Here is a 14,508-nt window from a genome sequence, read left to right on the forward strand (position 1 = left end):
TAGGCCAAGTGACAAACAGAACAACTCAGGGGAAGTTTGAATCTGAATGTCACTTTGCCTATCTTCTGCCCACCGACACTTCAAGAACTGCTGACCCCAAGGACCTATGCCCGACTGAGATGGTTCGCAGCAATGCCCAGCCAGCCAGTGCCCTTAACTTCTGAGCCATCTCTCCAGCTCAACAGTTTTTCTTTTATTTTTGGTTTTTTTAAAAGATGTATTTATTATTACTGTGTTTTGCTTACATGTGTGCCTGCACACCAGAAGAAGGCACCAGATCTCATTATAGATGGTTGTGAGCCACCATGTGGTTGCTGGGAATTGAACTCAGGACCTTTGGAAGAGCAGTCAGTGCTCTTAACCTCTGAGCCATCTCTCCAGCCCTATTTTTGTTTTTTTAAGACAGGGTTTCTCTGCAGCCCTGGCTATCCTGGGCTTGCTCTTGTAGACCAGGCTGGCCTTGAACTCACAGAGATCTGCCTGCCTCTGCCTCCCCGGTGCTGGGACTAACGGTGTGCGCCACCACGCCCAGTGTTAGTTTTTCTATTTTAGCAGCTTCCTCCCCCAATAAAGGCGGCTACAGAAAATAGTAGGTAAAGGGGCTGGCGCTTGTCTAAGGGGCTCCAGGGTGTTCGTAGGCTGCCTGTCTGTCCCCTCTCTTGGCGCTTCCGTGGGTGCTTACAGGTGCCCTTATATCTGATGATCTCCACCAGGTAGGCAGGGTTTGTACAGATGGGCCAATACATGCAGAGATCCAAGACAGGAGGGAGGAAGAGATTTTTGTTTCGGAGTAAGGGTGGCCTCTCAGGTACCCCCCCCCCTTGTTTTTTTATCACGATGGACCCCAAACGAAGCTTTTTCCCTGTATTTACCCAGCCAGTGTTCACAGTTGCCTCTGCAGCAAATATGATCAACATTCATCCCTATCTTTTTTGGGGGGGGCGGGGGAGGTTCAAGACAGGGTTTCTCTGTGTAGCCCTGGCTGTCCTGGACTCACTTTGTAAGCCAGGCTGGCCTCGAACTCACAGAGATCTGACTGCCTCTGCCTCCCCAGTGCTGGGATTAAAGGTGTGCGCTACCACCACCCGGCTCTATCCATCCCTATCTTATAGCAAAGGACACTAAGACACAAAGAGGGGGAGAAACTCACCTGAAGCTATACAACTGATAGTCCAGACTATGTATTCCAGGCTAGCCTTGAACTCACAGAGGTCCACCTGTCTCTGCTGGAGATTAAAGATGTACGCCACATCCTCCCTCATCTGGATGTAACTGAATGGCCCACAGAAGGGAGAGGTAGTCCAAAGAAGCCCTCTCTGACATCATCCTTTCTCCCTTACATCCAGGCAGTAGAAGCAATATTTTTATTATTTTTAGTTATGTATAGTTGTGTGTGTTTGTATGTGGGTATATACATGAGTCCAGCCAGAGGCTGGAGGCATTGAATCTCTTGGAACTGGAGTTGAAGAAGTTGAGAGCCACTATGTGGGTGCTGGGGATTGAACTCTGGTCCTCTGGAAGAACAGTGACCATCGAGCCATCCCTCTAGCCCCAGCCAACAACAACTGATGTTTCTCCTATTTTAAACGTGTACAGATGTCTTTTCTCAGCTACTTCTACTTAGCTCTCCCTTCCCAGCAAATCTACCGTGAACAGTTACTGTGCTGGCTTTGCCTGTTCAGTCTTCCTACTTTCTCTATACTTTTTCTAGACAGACTCTGCCCCTTGTCATCCCTGAGTAGCCCCTACCTTACTCCCAGCACCATCTTTTTTGAGTTAGAGTCTCTTGTAGCCTAGAATGTTTTTGAATTCCCTATGTATCCAAAGATGATCTTGGACCTGTTGTTCTTCTCGGTACTTCCCAAGCGCTGACATCACAGGCACATACCACCATACCTAGTTTATTTTATGCTGGGGATGAACCGTGACTCTGGGCATGACAGTCAAGCACCCTACCAACTTAGCTATACCCCTATGTCCCTTTCCTTTTTTTTTTTTTTTTTTTTTTGAGACAGAGTCGTCTTCTTTTTCTTCATTTTTAAAATTTTTATTTTATGTGCATTGGTGTTTTGCCTACAAGTATGTCTTGTGGACGTATCAGATCTTGGAGTTACAGTTGTTTTGTTTTGTTTGTTTTGCTTTTTTTTTTTTTTTCCCCCCCGAGACAGGGTTTCTCTGTGTGATAGCCCTGGCTCTCCTAGACTCAGTTTGTAGACCAGGTTAGCCTCGAACTCACAGTGATTCACCTGCCCCTGCCTCCTGAGTGCTGGGATTAAAGGCGTGCGCCACCATGCTGGACCTGGAGTTATAGTTGTGAGCTGCCATGTAGGTGCTGGGAATTGAACCAGGTCCTCTGGAAGAAGAGTGGTCAGTGCTCTTAACCTCTGAGCCATCTCTCCAGCCCTGAGACAGGGTCTTCTTGGAAGTTACTATGCATTCCAGGCTTGAACTCACAGAGGTCCACCTGTCTCTGCTGGAGATTAAAGCCCCCCACGTCCCTTCTCCATGTGCTTGCTTCTTACTTCCTTGTTCTCTTCAACCCCTCACCCTTGAATTCCTTTGCAGAATCTGCACTTCTTAGCACTGGAGGACCGAGGTTCAGATGCTGGTTTCTCTCCGCCCCCCTCCCCAGTACAATTTTATCTCCAAGGCAGTCCTTTGTTTTTCTGCTGTCTCCCTTCCAAGCAAACTCCTCTCTTTGCGTCTTCACATTCCTCCTTTCCTCTACTCCCTGCCCACTCACATCCACCTCGGAAAATCCACAGTCTCTGTCTTCTACTCCTATCAAAGACCATCCCTTCTGGGCCAAAGTGGTCGCTGGATCACAAAATGGACAGTGGAGTCCAGTGAGCCTGTATTGCCAATATTGTTCAGTACCCCCCCCCCAATGCCTTCTGTGCCCCTAGCCTCTAGGCGAATCTCATTTTTGTAGTCTTCATTTTCCCTTCAGCTCCATGGTCCTCCATAACACCTTATTGGCATTGGCCAGTACTCTCGTATTTCTGCCCTTGTACCTACTGTGCTCCATATTTCTCCCTTCTCACAAGAGCCTCCTGCATGCTAGGCAGAAAGCGTTCTACTACGGAGAGGCGTTTCTAGTCCCATTCCGTCTATTAATCATCTGAACCATACAGTTAAGTTCTCTACAGCGTTCACGATGTACTGTGCTTCCTCTTGCTGGGCTGAAGGGCACTGAGGATACCGCACATACAGGATCCATCCTGAGTTCCTTGCATACTGCTTGGAAGGGAACTGGAAGCCCTAAGTAGGGGACATCCAGAAGCTTTCCTCTGGCTCTCCTGCAGCCGCCAGCCGCAGCTAAGCACTGCCGCCAGGAGGTGGCGCTCACGGGAGGGCCGGACACTTGCGGGCGGAGACCATCGGGTGCTTCTGATGCTGCTCCCATTCATCTCGGCGGCTGATGGGGTGTCGGGCTGTACCAACTGCACTGGGGAAGAGGCCACAGCCTGGTCCAGTGTCCTGGTGAGAGCTCGGGCAGCACATGTCCTGCAGGACACCGGTATCCTCTGACAGTACTCCTGGAATAGTTACTGTTCTGATGGGAAAGGGATGTTCCGACGCCTCGACATCCTAGGCCACGGGTTCCTCCCCGGTTTGGCCTCAGTAGTTTGCACCAACGGATAGGGCAGAAAGTTCCGGAAGAGTATGGGTGCACTTCCGGGTCGGGGAGCGCGCGGCGGCGGCGGTGGCGGCGGCGGCTCTCCGGCCTAGTTGCGGTCGGAACGAGGCGGGATCACCCAGAAGCGTCCGGGAGGCGCGAGGTTCCTGGGTACGTGGGGTAGTCGCTCTGGCCTGGTGTCCCTGTTGAGTCTGGACGCTCGGGCCACTTAAAGTAGCTGTGCGCTTTGTCTGCGGCCTTCGGGGCGCGCTAGGCCTACGTCGCGCTGGCCGTGGGTCGGTACGGAGGACAGGAAGGCGGCTGAGGCCTCGAGCCGGGCCCCGGGTCCTCCGATTGCGGCCGGGAGACCCTGGTGCTGGCTACCCGTCTGTCTGGTCGTGTGGGAACCTGGCCCGGTGCATGAGAAAGGGGTAACCCTTAGCTGCCTTGTTTTCTACCCTGATGGCCCTCGCCCGGGTCAGCAGCATCAGCATTTACCCAAGTTGTGGTTGGTGTCGAGCTTATATTAGTTCGAAGAGCCCTCCCAGCAGTCTCGAGTAGGCGCTGCTGTTTGCTGGGGGTTTTACAGTCAGAGTTCAGAGAGGTGAAGTCACTTGTCAGGATAACATCGCTGCAGAGTGGCGGAGCCAACCTTGCCCTTCAAACCTTCTATCTCCTGTCTTGTGTTTGAGACCCGTGTTACCCCCATCGAACTCTGCAACAGAAAACAGTACCGTGTCCGGGGACTGTCATTTTGGCCACTGCTTGGAAGCGCACAGGCTGTGAGTTTGTGATTGGGCTGGACTTGCCGCTCAGCATCACAGAGCGCTCTTGTTTCCGTTCTTTTGGGAAGAATGTTCAGTGAAAACAGCATATGCGGCGTCGCTCAGCACCGAGCGGAGCCAAGAGCTGTGCGAGGGGAGGTTCACAGAGTTAGTTACAGGTACTCATTGCTGAGAACTGGGACCATGTTCTGCGTCACCCACAGGAGAGCCGGCCACGGCCACGATTAGGCCATTGCTCCGTGTCTGTGTATCTCAGTCTGCCTTTTTATATCAGAGGTGGTGCTCAGGTGCTCAGGACTCCTTTCCGATTTGCTAAATTCACCAAGCATCGGGCAAAAGTAAGGCCGTTTATCAGAACTCTTCTCCTTTTACTGTTCCAGGCGGTAGTGACATGTGACAATTGACATTCCTTAAGTTATCATGCCCTCGCTGTTTAAAGAGTCCCAGCTCTTCTATTGGCCTTTGACCCCTTGGAGAAGGCTCACATCACGCCCTTCCTTGTGGCTTTGAGCATACAGCTGATTGAGACAGCAAGCTTTTACTTGTAGGATCTAGGACGGAGGCCCCCCCCCCCCCCCCCCCCCCCCCCCCCCCCGCCGCCATCGTGAGCCCTACCTTTCAGCTTCCTATCTGTTGCTTTTGGGTTTTGGTTTTTCAAAACAGAGTTTCTCTGTGTAGCCTTGGCTGTCCTGGAACTCACAGAGATCTGCCTGCCCTCTGCCTCCCTGACTGCTGGGATTACAGGCGTGGGCCACTGCTCCCACTTGTTTTGTTTTGTTTTGTTTTTTTCTCCAACTGTGGACACTAGGCTTGGTGGGAAGTATGTGGTGCCACAGGATAGGCTGGTGAGTTCTTTTTTTTTTTTTTTTTTTTGGTTTTTCGAGACAGGGTTTCTCTGTGTACCCTTGGCTGTCCTGGACTCACTTTGTAGACCAGGCTGGCTTCGAACTCACAGCGATCCACCTGCCTCTGCCTCCCGAGTGCTGGGATTAAAGGCATGCGCCACCACGCCCGGCTCGGCTGGTGAGTTCTTGAATGTTTTTTGTGAGAGATGCTTCTCTGTCAGTAACTGAGAAAAGAAGCAAGCAACACTGACCATGAATAAAAAGACCATGAGTTATCTATAGTTTCTTATCTGGGACCCAAAGTTTGAGAGCTTGGTATGGAAGGTCATGTCCAGCGACATTTATGAGACTCTGTCTCTGTCTGTCTCTCTCACTCTCTCATTTTTATTTTTTCCAGGCAAGTTTTCTCTGTGTAGCCCTGGCTGTCTGGGAACTTAATCTGTAGACCAGGCTGGCCTTGAACTAAGAGAGATGAAGTCTTTTAGACAGGTATTCTACATTTCCCGCCTTGGCTTCTTAAGGCAGATTCTTCGAGTAACCTTGGCTGTCTGGCACTCACTTTCTAGACAGAGAAACCCTGTCTTGAAAAACAAAACAAAACAAAAAATCCTGCTTTGCATATGGTTCTGGAAATGAGTCACTGTCTTATCCCTTTTCCTCCCCAGAGAGAGTTTCTCTGTAGCCTTGGGCTGTCCTAGACCACTTTGTAGACCAGGCTGACCTTGAATTCACAGCCATCCGCCTGACTCTAACTCCTGAGTGCTGGGATTAAAGGTGTGCGCCAGCATGCCCAGTCCCGAGTCACTCTCTTTTTATGAAGATATTAATATTTTGTATATGCACATGGCTTTATGGCTAGTGTCCAGTGTATTGTGTCTCCCAGATAAAATTCTACACGTGTGGCCATGCTCATGTCATCAGGGAGGTTACCTAAAGGGAATGGCACCTTACAGAGGGCTCTGTAGCCAGGGAAGTTTGGAGTTACTTGGTTCTGGTCTCTTTCAGAGTTGAACTCCAATGTGCAGCCATGGATGACGACACTTTGGATGAGCTTGTGGCTCACAGCCCTGGGCCAGATGGACCTCTACAAGTAGGCTCCTCAGAACTGGCCAGTGATGCTGGTAAGCAAGTCCCCTGTACCCCATTGCCCTCCTTGCTGCCAGGGTGTCTGCAAAGGAATAAGCACCAGGCAGTGCTTTCTCTAGATTTTTAGCTACCTTTGTGAACTTGAATGTTAACTTCTATGTTTAACCTTAAAAAAAAATTAAGTTATAGAAATGTAGTACATTCATTCTTTTTGTCTGCTTGGCGCTGTTGTCTCACTTTTTGGTTCAGACTGCCCTTGAACTTCTAGACTCATGTGATTTGCCCACCTCAAACTTCCAGATAGCTAGTAGCCAAGACTACAGTGACATGTCATTGTGTTTGGTTTGTTTGTTGGTGTGTTTGTTTTTTCAGACAGGGTTTCTCTGTATAACAGTCCTGGACTCACTTTGTAGACCAGGCTGGCCTTGAACTCACAGAGATCCACCTGCCTCTGGGATTAAAGTTGTGTGCCACCATGCCTGGTCTTTTTGTGGGGAGGGAGTATTAGTAATAGAACTTAAAGCCTTGTGCATGCTGAGCTACCGTTGAGCTCTATTCTTTGCTATTTTTTAAAACAGGGTCTTCTATGTAGCATAGGCTGGCCTTGAACTACAGTCCTGACTAAACCTCTGGACTGAAGGGAGGTTTAGTTGCTTGTTTGTTGTTTTTTACTGCATTTTGTAGCCCAGGCTGGCCTTTAGTTTGCTGTGCAGCTGAGGATGACCTTGTCCATCTAACCGTCCACCATCTTTCAAAGTGCTGAGGTTACAGATATGCAGCACTGACCCAGTTTTGTGTGTTGCTGGGGATATAAACCCAGGGTTTGATCATGCTAGAAACGCATACTCTACCAGCAAACCACTTTGTCTTTTTTTTGGGGGGGGGGCTGAGACAGGGTTTCTCTGTGTAACTTTGGCTATCTTGGACTGGCTTTGTAAACCAGGCTGGCCTTGAACTCACAGAGATCTGCCTGCCTCTGCCTCCCAAGTGCTGGGATTAAAGGTGTGTGCCACCACGCCCAGCATCTTATTTTTAATGCAAACAGCATAAATGCAGGGTAAGAGGACCCATTTTCCCCATCATGCGCCTCTCTAGACCCTCCACCCCCACCCCAGCTCTGATAGGCTGTAGTGTAATCCATGCAGCTGCCTGTGCATTCCCAGAGCAGCTCTGTGACACTGCCCTCCCCCACCTGTGCTTTCCCACCCTGTCCTCTAGAAGAAAGCAGCAGTGGAGACTCTGAAGATGATACAGGCAGTGAGCATGAGAATGACACGGAGGGGGAAGAAACAGAGGGACTGTCTGAAGAGGAGGACCCAGAAGGTAGATTTGGTAAGATCGTTGGCATTTGAGCCAGGTGCCTTGGATCTTCCAGTGAGGAGACAGCCTGCGTTAGAACATCCACAGCTGTCCACACTGGCTGTCACCTGTGCTGGAGCAACAACTGACTGCTGCTGTGTTTTGGTTTTAAAGTTAAGTTTAGTGACACATTCTGTGACTACTCTTAAAATGTCTAAGAACACTAAACAGCTTAAACTGGGAGAGTGTGGGAGACTGGAGTTTAAGCAAGGAGGTCTTAGTGGCCCCTGTTCATCTCACAAGGGCCCACTGCTAGCATCATCGAGGTGCAGGACAGCTCAGTAGGCCTGAGGGGTCCTGAGGCCTGGGACCTCCTTTAGAACATAGGGTATTAGTCCCATCTCTGCTTCTTTTTGGGGGGGGGGGGCTCGAGACAGGGTTTTTCTGTGTAGCCTTGGCTGTCCTGGACTTGCCTTGTAGACCAGGCTGGCCTCGAACTCACAGCTATCTGCCTGCCTCTGCCTCCCTAGTGCTGAGATTAAAGGTGTGTGACACCACACCTGGTTATTATGTGTCATTATTAAGAAAGTCTTGCCAGGTGTTAGGACACGCCTTTATTCCCAGCACTTGGGAGGCACAGGTAGGCAGATCACTGTGAGTTCGAGGCCAACTGGTCTACAAAGTGAGTCCAGGATAGTCAAGGCTATCCTGTCTCAAACAAATAAAATAAGTAAAGAAAGAAAGAAAAGAAATTCTTGAGGGGGCTGGAGAGATGGCTCAGAGGTTAAGAGCACTGACTGCTCTTCCTGAGGTCCTGAGTTCAATTCCCAGTAACCGCACAGTTGCTCACAACCATCTATAATGTGATCTGAGGCCCTCTTCTGGCTGCAGATGTCCCTGCAGGCAGAGCACTGTATATATAATAAGATCTTTAAAAGAAAGAAAGAAAGAAGATTCTTGAGAACCGGGCGTGGTGGCGCACACCTTTAATCCCAGCACTCAGGAGGCAGAGGCAGGCTGATCTCTGAGTTCGAGCACAGCCTGGTCTACAAAATGAGTCCAGGATAGCCAGGACTTCAAGAGAAACCCTGCCTCAAAAAACTAAAAAGAAAAAAAGAAGGAAAAAAAAAAAAAAAGACACCATGATCAAGGCAGTTTATAGAAGAAAGAGTTTATTTGGAGCTTACAGTTCAGAGCGATAGGATCTGACTGTCACAGTGGGGAGGAGGGCACTGGGAGGCAGGCAGGCATGGCAGTGGAGCAGTAGCCGAGAGCTCACATCTTGAAATACAGCTGTGAGGCAAAGAGAGACACTAGTAATGGTGGAAGGCTTTTGAAACTTCAGTGCCCTCTCCCAGTAACAGGCCTCCTCCAATGAGGCCACGCCTCTCCCAACTTCCCAGAGAACTCCGCCAGCTGGGAAACAAATATTCAGATATATGAGTGGCTCTCGCAGGCACAGCATTTTGGGAGGGAATTATTTGGCAACCGGAATGAGAGTTCAGTGAGGGAAACTGCTCAGGTCCTGAGCCGGTGGCACCGTTTTTTTCTCTCCCTTCACTCAGTAGGGTCTGTTGTACTCATCATCCAACACATTGTCTGTAGACACTATGGAATTAGGCAGAACAAGACGCCCGGTCCCTACCTTCAGGGCGCATAGGAGAGTCAGATCTCCTAGCTCCTATTTGATTCTACTGCCGTGAGCCTTTAACCACAGAGGAAAGCTGAAGTTATTTGTCGTTCTGCTATGTGCATCATCTTTCAGTTGTTGTTGTTTTGGTTTTTTGAGACAGGGTTTCTCTGTGTAGCCTTGACTGTCCTGGACTTGCTTTGTAGATCAGGCTGGCCTCGAACTCACAGTGATCCACCTGCCTCTGCCTCCCGAGTGCTTGGATTAAAGGCGTGTGCCACCACGCCCGGCTATCTTTCAGTTGTTTATTGAATAGTTTCTTGTCTTTTTTGTTTTGTTTTGTTTTGTTTTTCGAGACAGGGTTTCTCTGAGTAGCCCTGGAACCATTTTATAGACCAGATTGGACTCAAACTCAGAGATTAGCCTGCCTCTGCCTCTCCAGAGCTGGGATTAAAGGTGTATGCCACCACTGCCTGGCTAAAAAAAATCTGGTTTCTTGTTTTTTATTTTGTTTTGATTTTTTTGATTTTTGTTTAGTTTTTGTTTTTTCCAGACATGGTTTCTCTGTGTAGCCTTGGCTGTCCTGGACTCATTTTGTAAACCAGGCTGGCCTTGAACTCAAGTGACCCACCTGCCTCTGCTGGTATTAAAGGCATGCACCACCACACCTGTTTTTAATTTTCCTTTTTTTGTTTTGTTTTGTTCTTAGTTTTTTCAAGACTGGGTTTTTCTGTGTAGCCTTTGGCTGTCCTGAAACTTGCTTTGTAGATCAGGCTGGCCTCCTAACTCAGAGATCTCCCCACTTCTGCCTCCCGAGTGCTGGGACTAAAGTTGTGTGCCACCACACCCCACCGGATCTTTTATAGCCACAAGAAAGGAGGAAGAGCTGCCCAAGGAGGAGGCCTCATTTGGTAGCAGATATTTGTTCCCACCCTGAGCTGAGGACTGAACCTAGGGCCTTGCCCTTGCTAGGCAAGTGCTCTATCACAGAGCTGAATCCCCAACCCTGTTGGCTTAGTCATTAGCTCCATCTTCTCTGAAGCTTGATAGCTCCTGACACCTAACTTCTCAGATGCTCTGCCTTTGCTCTGAGGCTCAGTATAAGGAGCTAGTGTCATCGCTTAGCCAGTATCCCTGTCCCCTTAGCTCAGGCTTCAGGTGAGGAGCTGTGCTTAGCTTGGCTCCGCAGCGTGGGCACTTCGTGAGTGTGGTTGGGCCTGGAGGTATGTCTCAAGAAGAGCTGAGGTTCTGGCTAGAGGCTGGTTTCCTGAATACATCCTGGGTCTGCTCAAGGCCAGTCCTTGGGCGTGTACTCCTGTCCATGCACTCCTTCCTATATTTACTAAAAGTATAACATTTTCATTTACCCAAGGTTCTGAAGATTCAGATGATGGAGTAGAAATGGCAACGGCAGCAATGGAGACTCAAGGGAAGCTGGAAGCTAGCAGCGCACCCAATTCTGATGATGATGCAGAGAGCTGCCCCATTTGCCTCAATGCATTCAGAGACCAGGCTGTGGGCACCCCAGAGACCTGTGCCCACTATTTCTGCCTGGACTGCATCATTGAGTGGTCCAGGGTGAGTTGGCTTTTCCTTTTTTTTGTTTGTTTGTTTGTTTGGTTGGTTGGTTGGGTTTTCGAGACATGGCTTCTCTGTGTAACAGCTCTGGCTGTCCTGGAACTCCCTGTGTAGACCAGGCGGGCGTCTGCCTCCCAAGTGCTGGGATTAAAGGTATGCGCTACCACCGCCCGGCAAGTTGGCTTTTCAGTGGGCTATTCCCACCCATGATGGCTAGGCCTGATTCTTTGTAGCAAAGTTGAATGTGGGGCTGACTTCTGAGTCTTGGGAAGGCTTCTTTACTGTGGGGATGTGTATGTGGGTGACCGGGCTTCAGAGATGAAGACTCTGGGTTTTCTGAGGGTGAGGACACAGATTCTGAGGCACTCTCACATAGCATGAAGCAGCCTCTATATACTGAAATCCTATGTGTGTGGTGTCTCAGTTCTGACAGCCAGTAATGAAGAGACAAACTTGCGTCATGCTGCCTTGCCTTGAAGAGCATTGCCTGGCCCTCTCCCACTGGCAAAGAGCTTTATGTGTGTACAGGTGGTGTGCACCTTAGTTTACATGTGGAGGCTAAAGGGTGTCAGGTATCTTTTCTATCCTATCCCTTTGAGACAGGATCTTTTACTAAAGCTAGAGCTGTACAGGCAGACAGTAGGCCCCAGGAGTTCTCTCATTCTCCTTGGCATTGACATCAAGAGGTATAACCATGCGTAGGTTTTTATGTGGATGCTAAGATCTGAGCTTGGGTCCTTCTGCTTGTATAACAAATGCACTTCCCAAGGAGCCACCCCTACCCTAAGGAAGAACCTTTTATTATTAAGAGAAAAAAAAAAAAAGTAATTCAGAGCCAGGTACAGTGGCACATACCTGTAATCCCAGCACTCAGGGAGGCAAAGGCAGGTGGATCTCTGTGAGTTCAAGGCCAGCCTGGTCTAGAGAGAGAGTCCAGGACAGCCCAAGGCTGCACAGAGAAACCTTTGTCTCAAAAAACCAAAAATAAATAAATAGATCATAAAAATGAAAAAAACCAGCCAGACGTGGTGGCACGTGCCTTTAATCCCAATTCTTGGGAGGCAGAAGCAGGCGATCTCTGTGAGTTTGAGGCCAGCCTGGTCTACAGAGTGAGTCCAGGACAGCCAGGGCTCCACAGAGAAACCAAAAAAAACTTTAAAAAATTTTTTTTTAAAAACAAAAGATAAGTTCAGGGTCATGGAGTTGGCTCAGCAGTAAAGGAGTCTGCCACCAAGCGTGGTGGCCTAAATTTGACCCCTGGGAACACATGAAAGGAGAGCGCTGCCTCCCACTCGCCTTCCTTCCCTCCTTTCCTTTCCTTCTCAATCAGAAGCAACCTGTATGGGACAAGCATGCAGTTTGCTGATCTTTCTCTCACTAGCAAGGGGGCTTCAAGTTTTAATCACCAAGTTTTAGCATCTGTGTTTGTTTGTTTGGTTGGTTTTTTGAGACAGGGTTTCTCTGTGTAGCCTTGGCTGTCCTGGACTCACTTTGTGGACCAGGCCAGCCTTGAACTCACAGCGATCCGCCTGCCTCTACCTCCCAAGTGCTGGGATAAAAGGCACGCGCCACCACGCCCAGCATAAATTCTAGCATCTTAGCATAGGACCTTAGAGAAGACCAAGACTTTAAGCATAGATTTCAGTGTAAAAGGAATTACTATTATTATTTATGGTTTTTCTTTTTCTTTTTATTTGTTTTTTGAGATGGGTTTTCCTATGTAGCCTTGGCTGTCCTGGACTTGCTTTGTAGACCAGGCTGAGCTTGAACTCTCAGAGATCCGCCTACCTCTGCCTCCCAGGCAGAGATTAAAGATGTGCATCAGCACACCTGGCTTATTTTTGGCTTTTCAATACAGTTTTTCTATAGTCCTGGCTGTCCTGGAACTCTCTGTATACAAGGCTAGCTTCAAACTGACAGAGAATCTCCTGCCTTTGCTTCACAGGTACTGGGATTGAAGATGTGTACCACCACTGTCTGGCTAATAAAAATATTTTTTTAATTTGTTTTTTGAGACATACTCTGTAGATCAGGCTGGCCTCAAATTCACAATCCTTCTTCCTGAGCCTTCCAAATGCATGGATAATGAGCAGGTACCACCATACTTAGCTTAAAATTGTTGGTTATTAAGTAAATTCTTTATTTTGAAGACACTAATGATAAGTGAAGGTGATTCTACGGGATTCTGATGTATTCTTTATTTCTTACAGAATGCCAACTCCTGTCCAGTTGATCGAACCATATTTAAATATATTCGAGCCCATTTTAATGGTAAATTCTTAAAGAAGGTAAGTGTAGATGCTGCCTACCCCTGCCTGTATCCTTGTAGGAAGGAGCGTGACTTTATCTTCTTTTATTTTTTTATTTTATTTTATTTTATTTTTAGGAGCATGACTTTAAATGATGACTTGCTGCCTGCCGTAGTGGCGCACGCCTTTAATCCCAGCACTCGAAAGGCAGAGGCAGGCGGATCACTGTGAGTTCGAGGCCAGCCTGGTCTACAGAGTGAGTCCAGGACAGCCAAGGCTACATAGAGAAACCCTATCTTGAAAACAACAAAAAACAAAATGGTGACTTGCTTTTCTTAGTGAGGAAGTTGTCAGTTTAATTAGGCTTAAAAAGGAGTGACTGAGTCACCCTTATTGACGCTGAACAAAGCCTAGGGCTAAGGCTGTCCATATTCTCTGGGGCACAGAGTAGGGGTCAGGGTGGAGATACTAGGGGCTTCTGCTTCTTGCCCCTTCTTACTGCAGAGCTTTTCTCATGTCTCCTTATGAACTGCAGCCATTGCAGGGCAGAGGTTGCCTGGGGACTGAAGCTCGGGAGTGCTGTTGGGCTGGAAGGGAAGATGGCTCCTCCTCTCTCACAGCAGGCCTCTGCATATTTGTTATTTGTTGCCCCCTCCCTCCTTCTCTCCCCTGTCTGCCTTTCTTTTCTTTCTTCATTCCCTCCTTCCTTACCTTCCTGCCTCCCTTCCCTTTCTGTCTTTCCTATTCCCCCACTTCTGTCCTTCTCCTTTCTTCCTTTCTATGGATCAAATCCCAGGCCTTGTGCACGCTAGGGAAGCCAAGAGCTGCAGCTTGAGCCCTGATGTTTTGATTTGTTTTGTTTTCCAAGACAGGGTTTCTCTGTGTAGCCTTGGCTGTCTTGGACTCGCTTTGTAGACCAGGCTGGCCTCAAACTCATAGCGATCCACCTGCCTCTGCCTCCCGAGTGCTGGAATTAAAGGTGTGCGCTACCACGCCCGGCTGGCCGTGAACTTTTGATCTTCCTGCTTCCATTTCTGGAGTGCTTGATTTGGTTTTTTGTTGTTATTTGTTTTGGTCTTTCGAGACAGGGTTTCTCTGTGTAGCCTTGGCTGTCCTGGACTTGCTTTGTAGACCAGGCTAGCCTCAAATGCACAGATATCTATCTGCCTCTGCCTCTCAAGTGCTGGGAGTAAAGGCTTGCACTGGGTTTTTAATTGAACAGTACTAGACCCCGTGGCCAGGCCACATCTACAGGAAACTCAGGTCAGGCATATTCCCCATCGCTGAGAGCCCCAGGTGGAACCTGAAGGACTTGAGGTTTTTCTGACTTGTTGACTACTGGACCACAGTGAAGATCTCAGATTTTCTGGGAGGTGGGCTTTTATCTTTGCCCACTGTGGGGGCTGCATCCAGTGAC

At 48.8% G+C, this 14,508-nt stretch overlaps 2 protein-coding genes across 11 annotated transcripts in view; one reads left to right on the top strand and one right to left on the bottom strand.

The window, feature by feature from the left end:
• The window catches only part of Hras (HRas proto-oncogene, GTPase), a 79,928-nt gene that overhangs the window by 37,095 nt on the left and 28,325 nt on the right, over positions 1-14,508 (bottom strand). The window lies entirely within an intron of this gene.
• Positions 6,080-14,508, top strand: part of Phrf1 (PHD and ring finger domains 1) — a 33,508-nt gene continuing 25,079 nt past the window's right edge. The window contains exons 1-4 of one of the 6 annotated variants that reach the window (XM_051145607.1): positions 6,080-6,370; positions 7,557-7,658; positions 10,637-10,842; positions 13,053-13,130. In XM_051145607.1, coding sequence (XP_051001564.1) covers positions 6,277-6,370; positions 7,557-7,658; positions 10,637-10,842; positions 13,053-13,130 — 480 coding nt within the window. In that variant the 5' untranslated portion in view covers positions 6,080-6,276. Of the gene's footprint in view, positions 6,371-7,553; positions 7,668-10,636; positions 10,843-13,052; positions 13,131-14,508 lie in introns of all 6 variants that reach the window. The other 5 variants (XM_051145606.1, XM_051145604.1, XM_051145603.1 and 2 more) reach the window with 5 other exon arrangements.

The sequence above is a fragment of the Acomys russatus genome, chromosome 5 (genome assembly GCF_903995435.1).
Source record: "Acomys russatus chromosome 5, mAcoRus1.1, whole genome shotgun sequence".
NCBI lineage: Eukaryota > Metazoa > Chordata > Mammalia > Rodentia > Muridae > Acomys > Acomys russatus.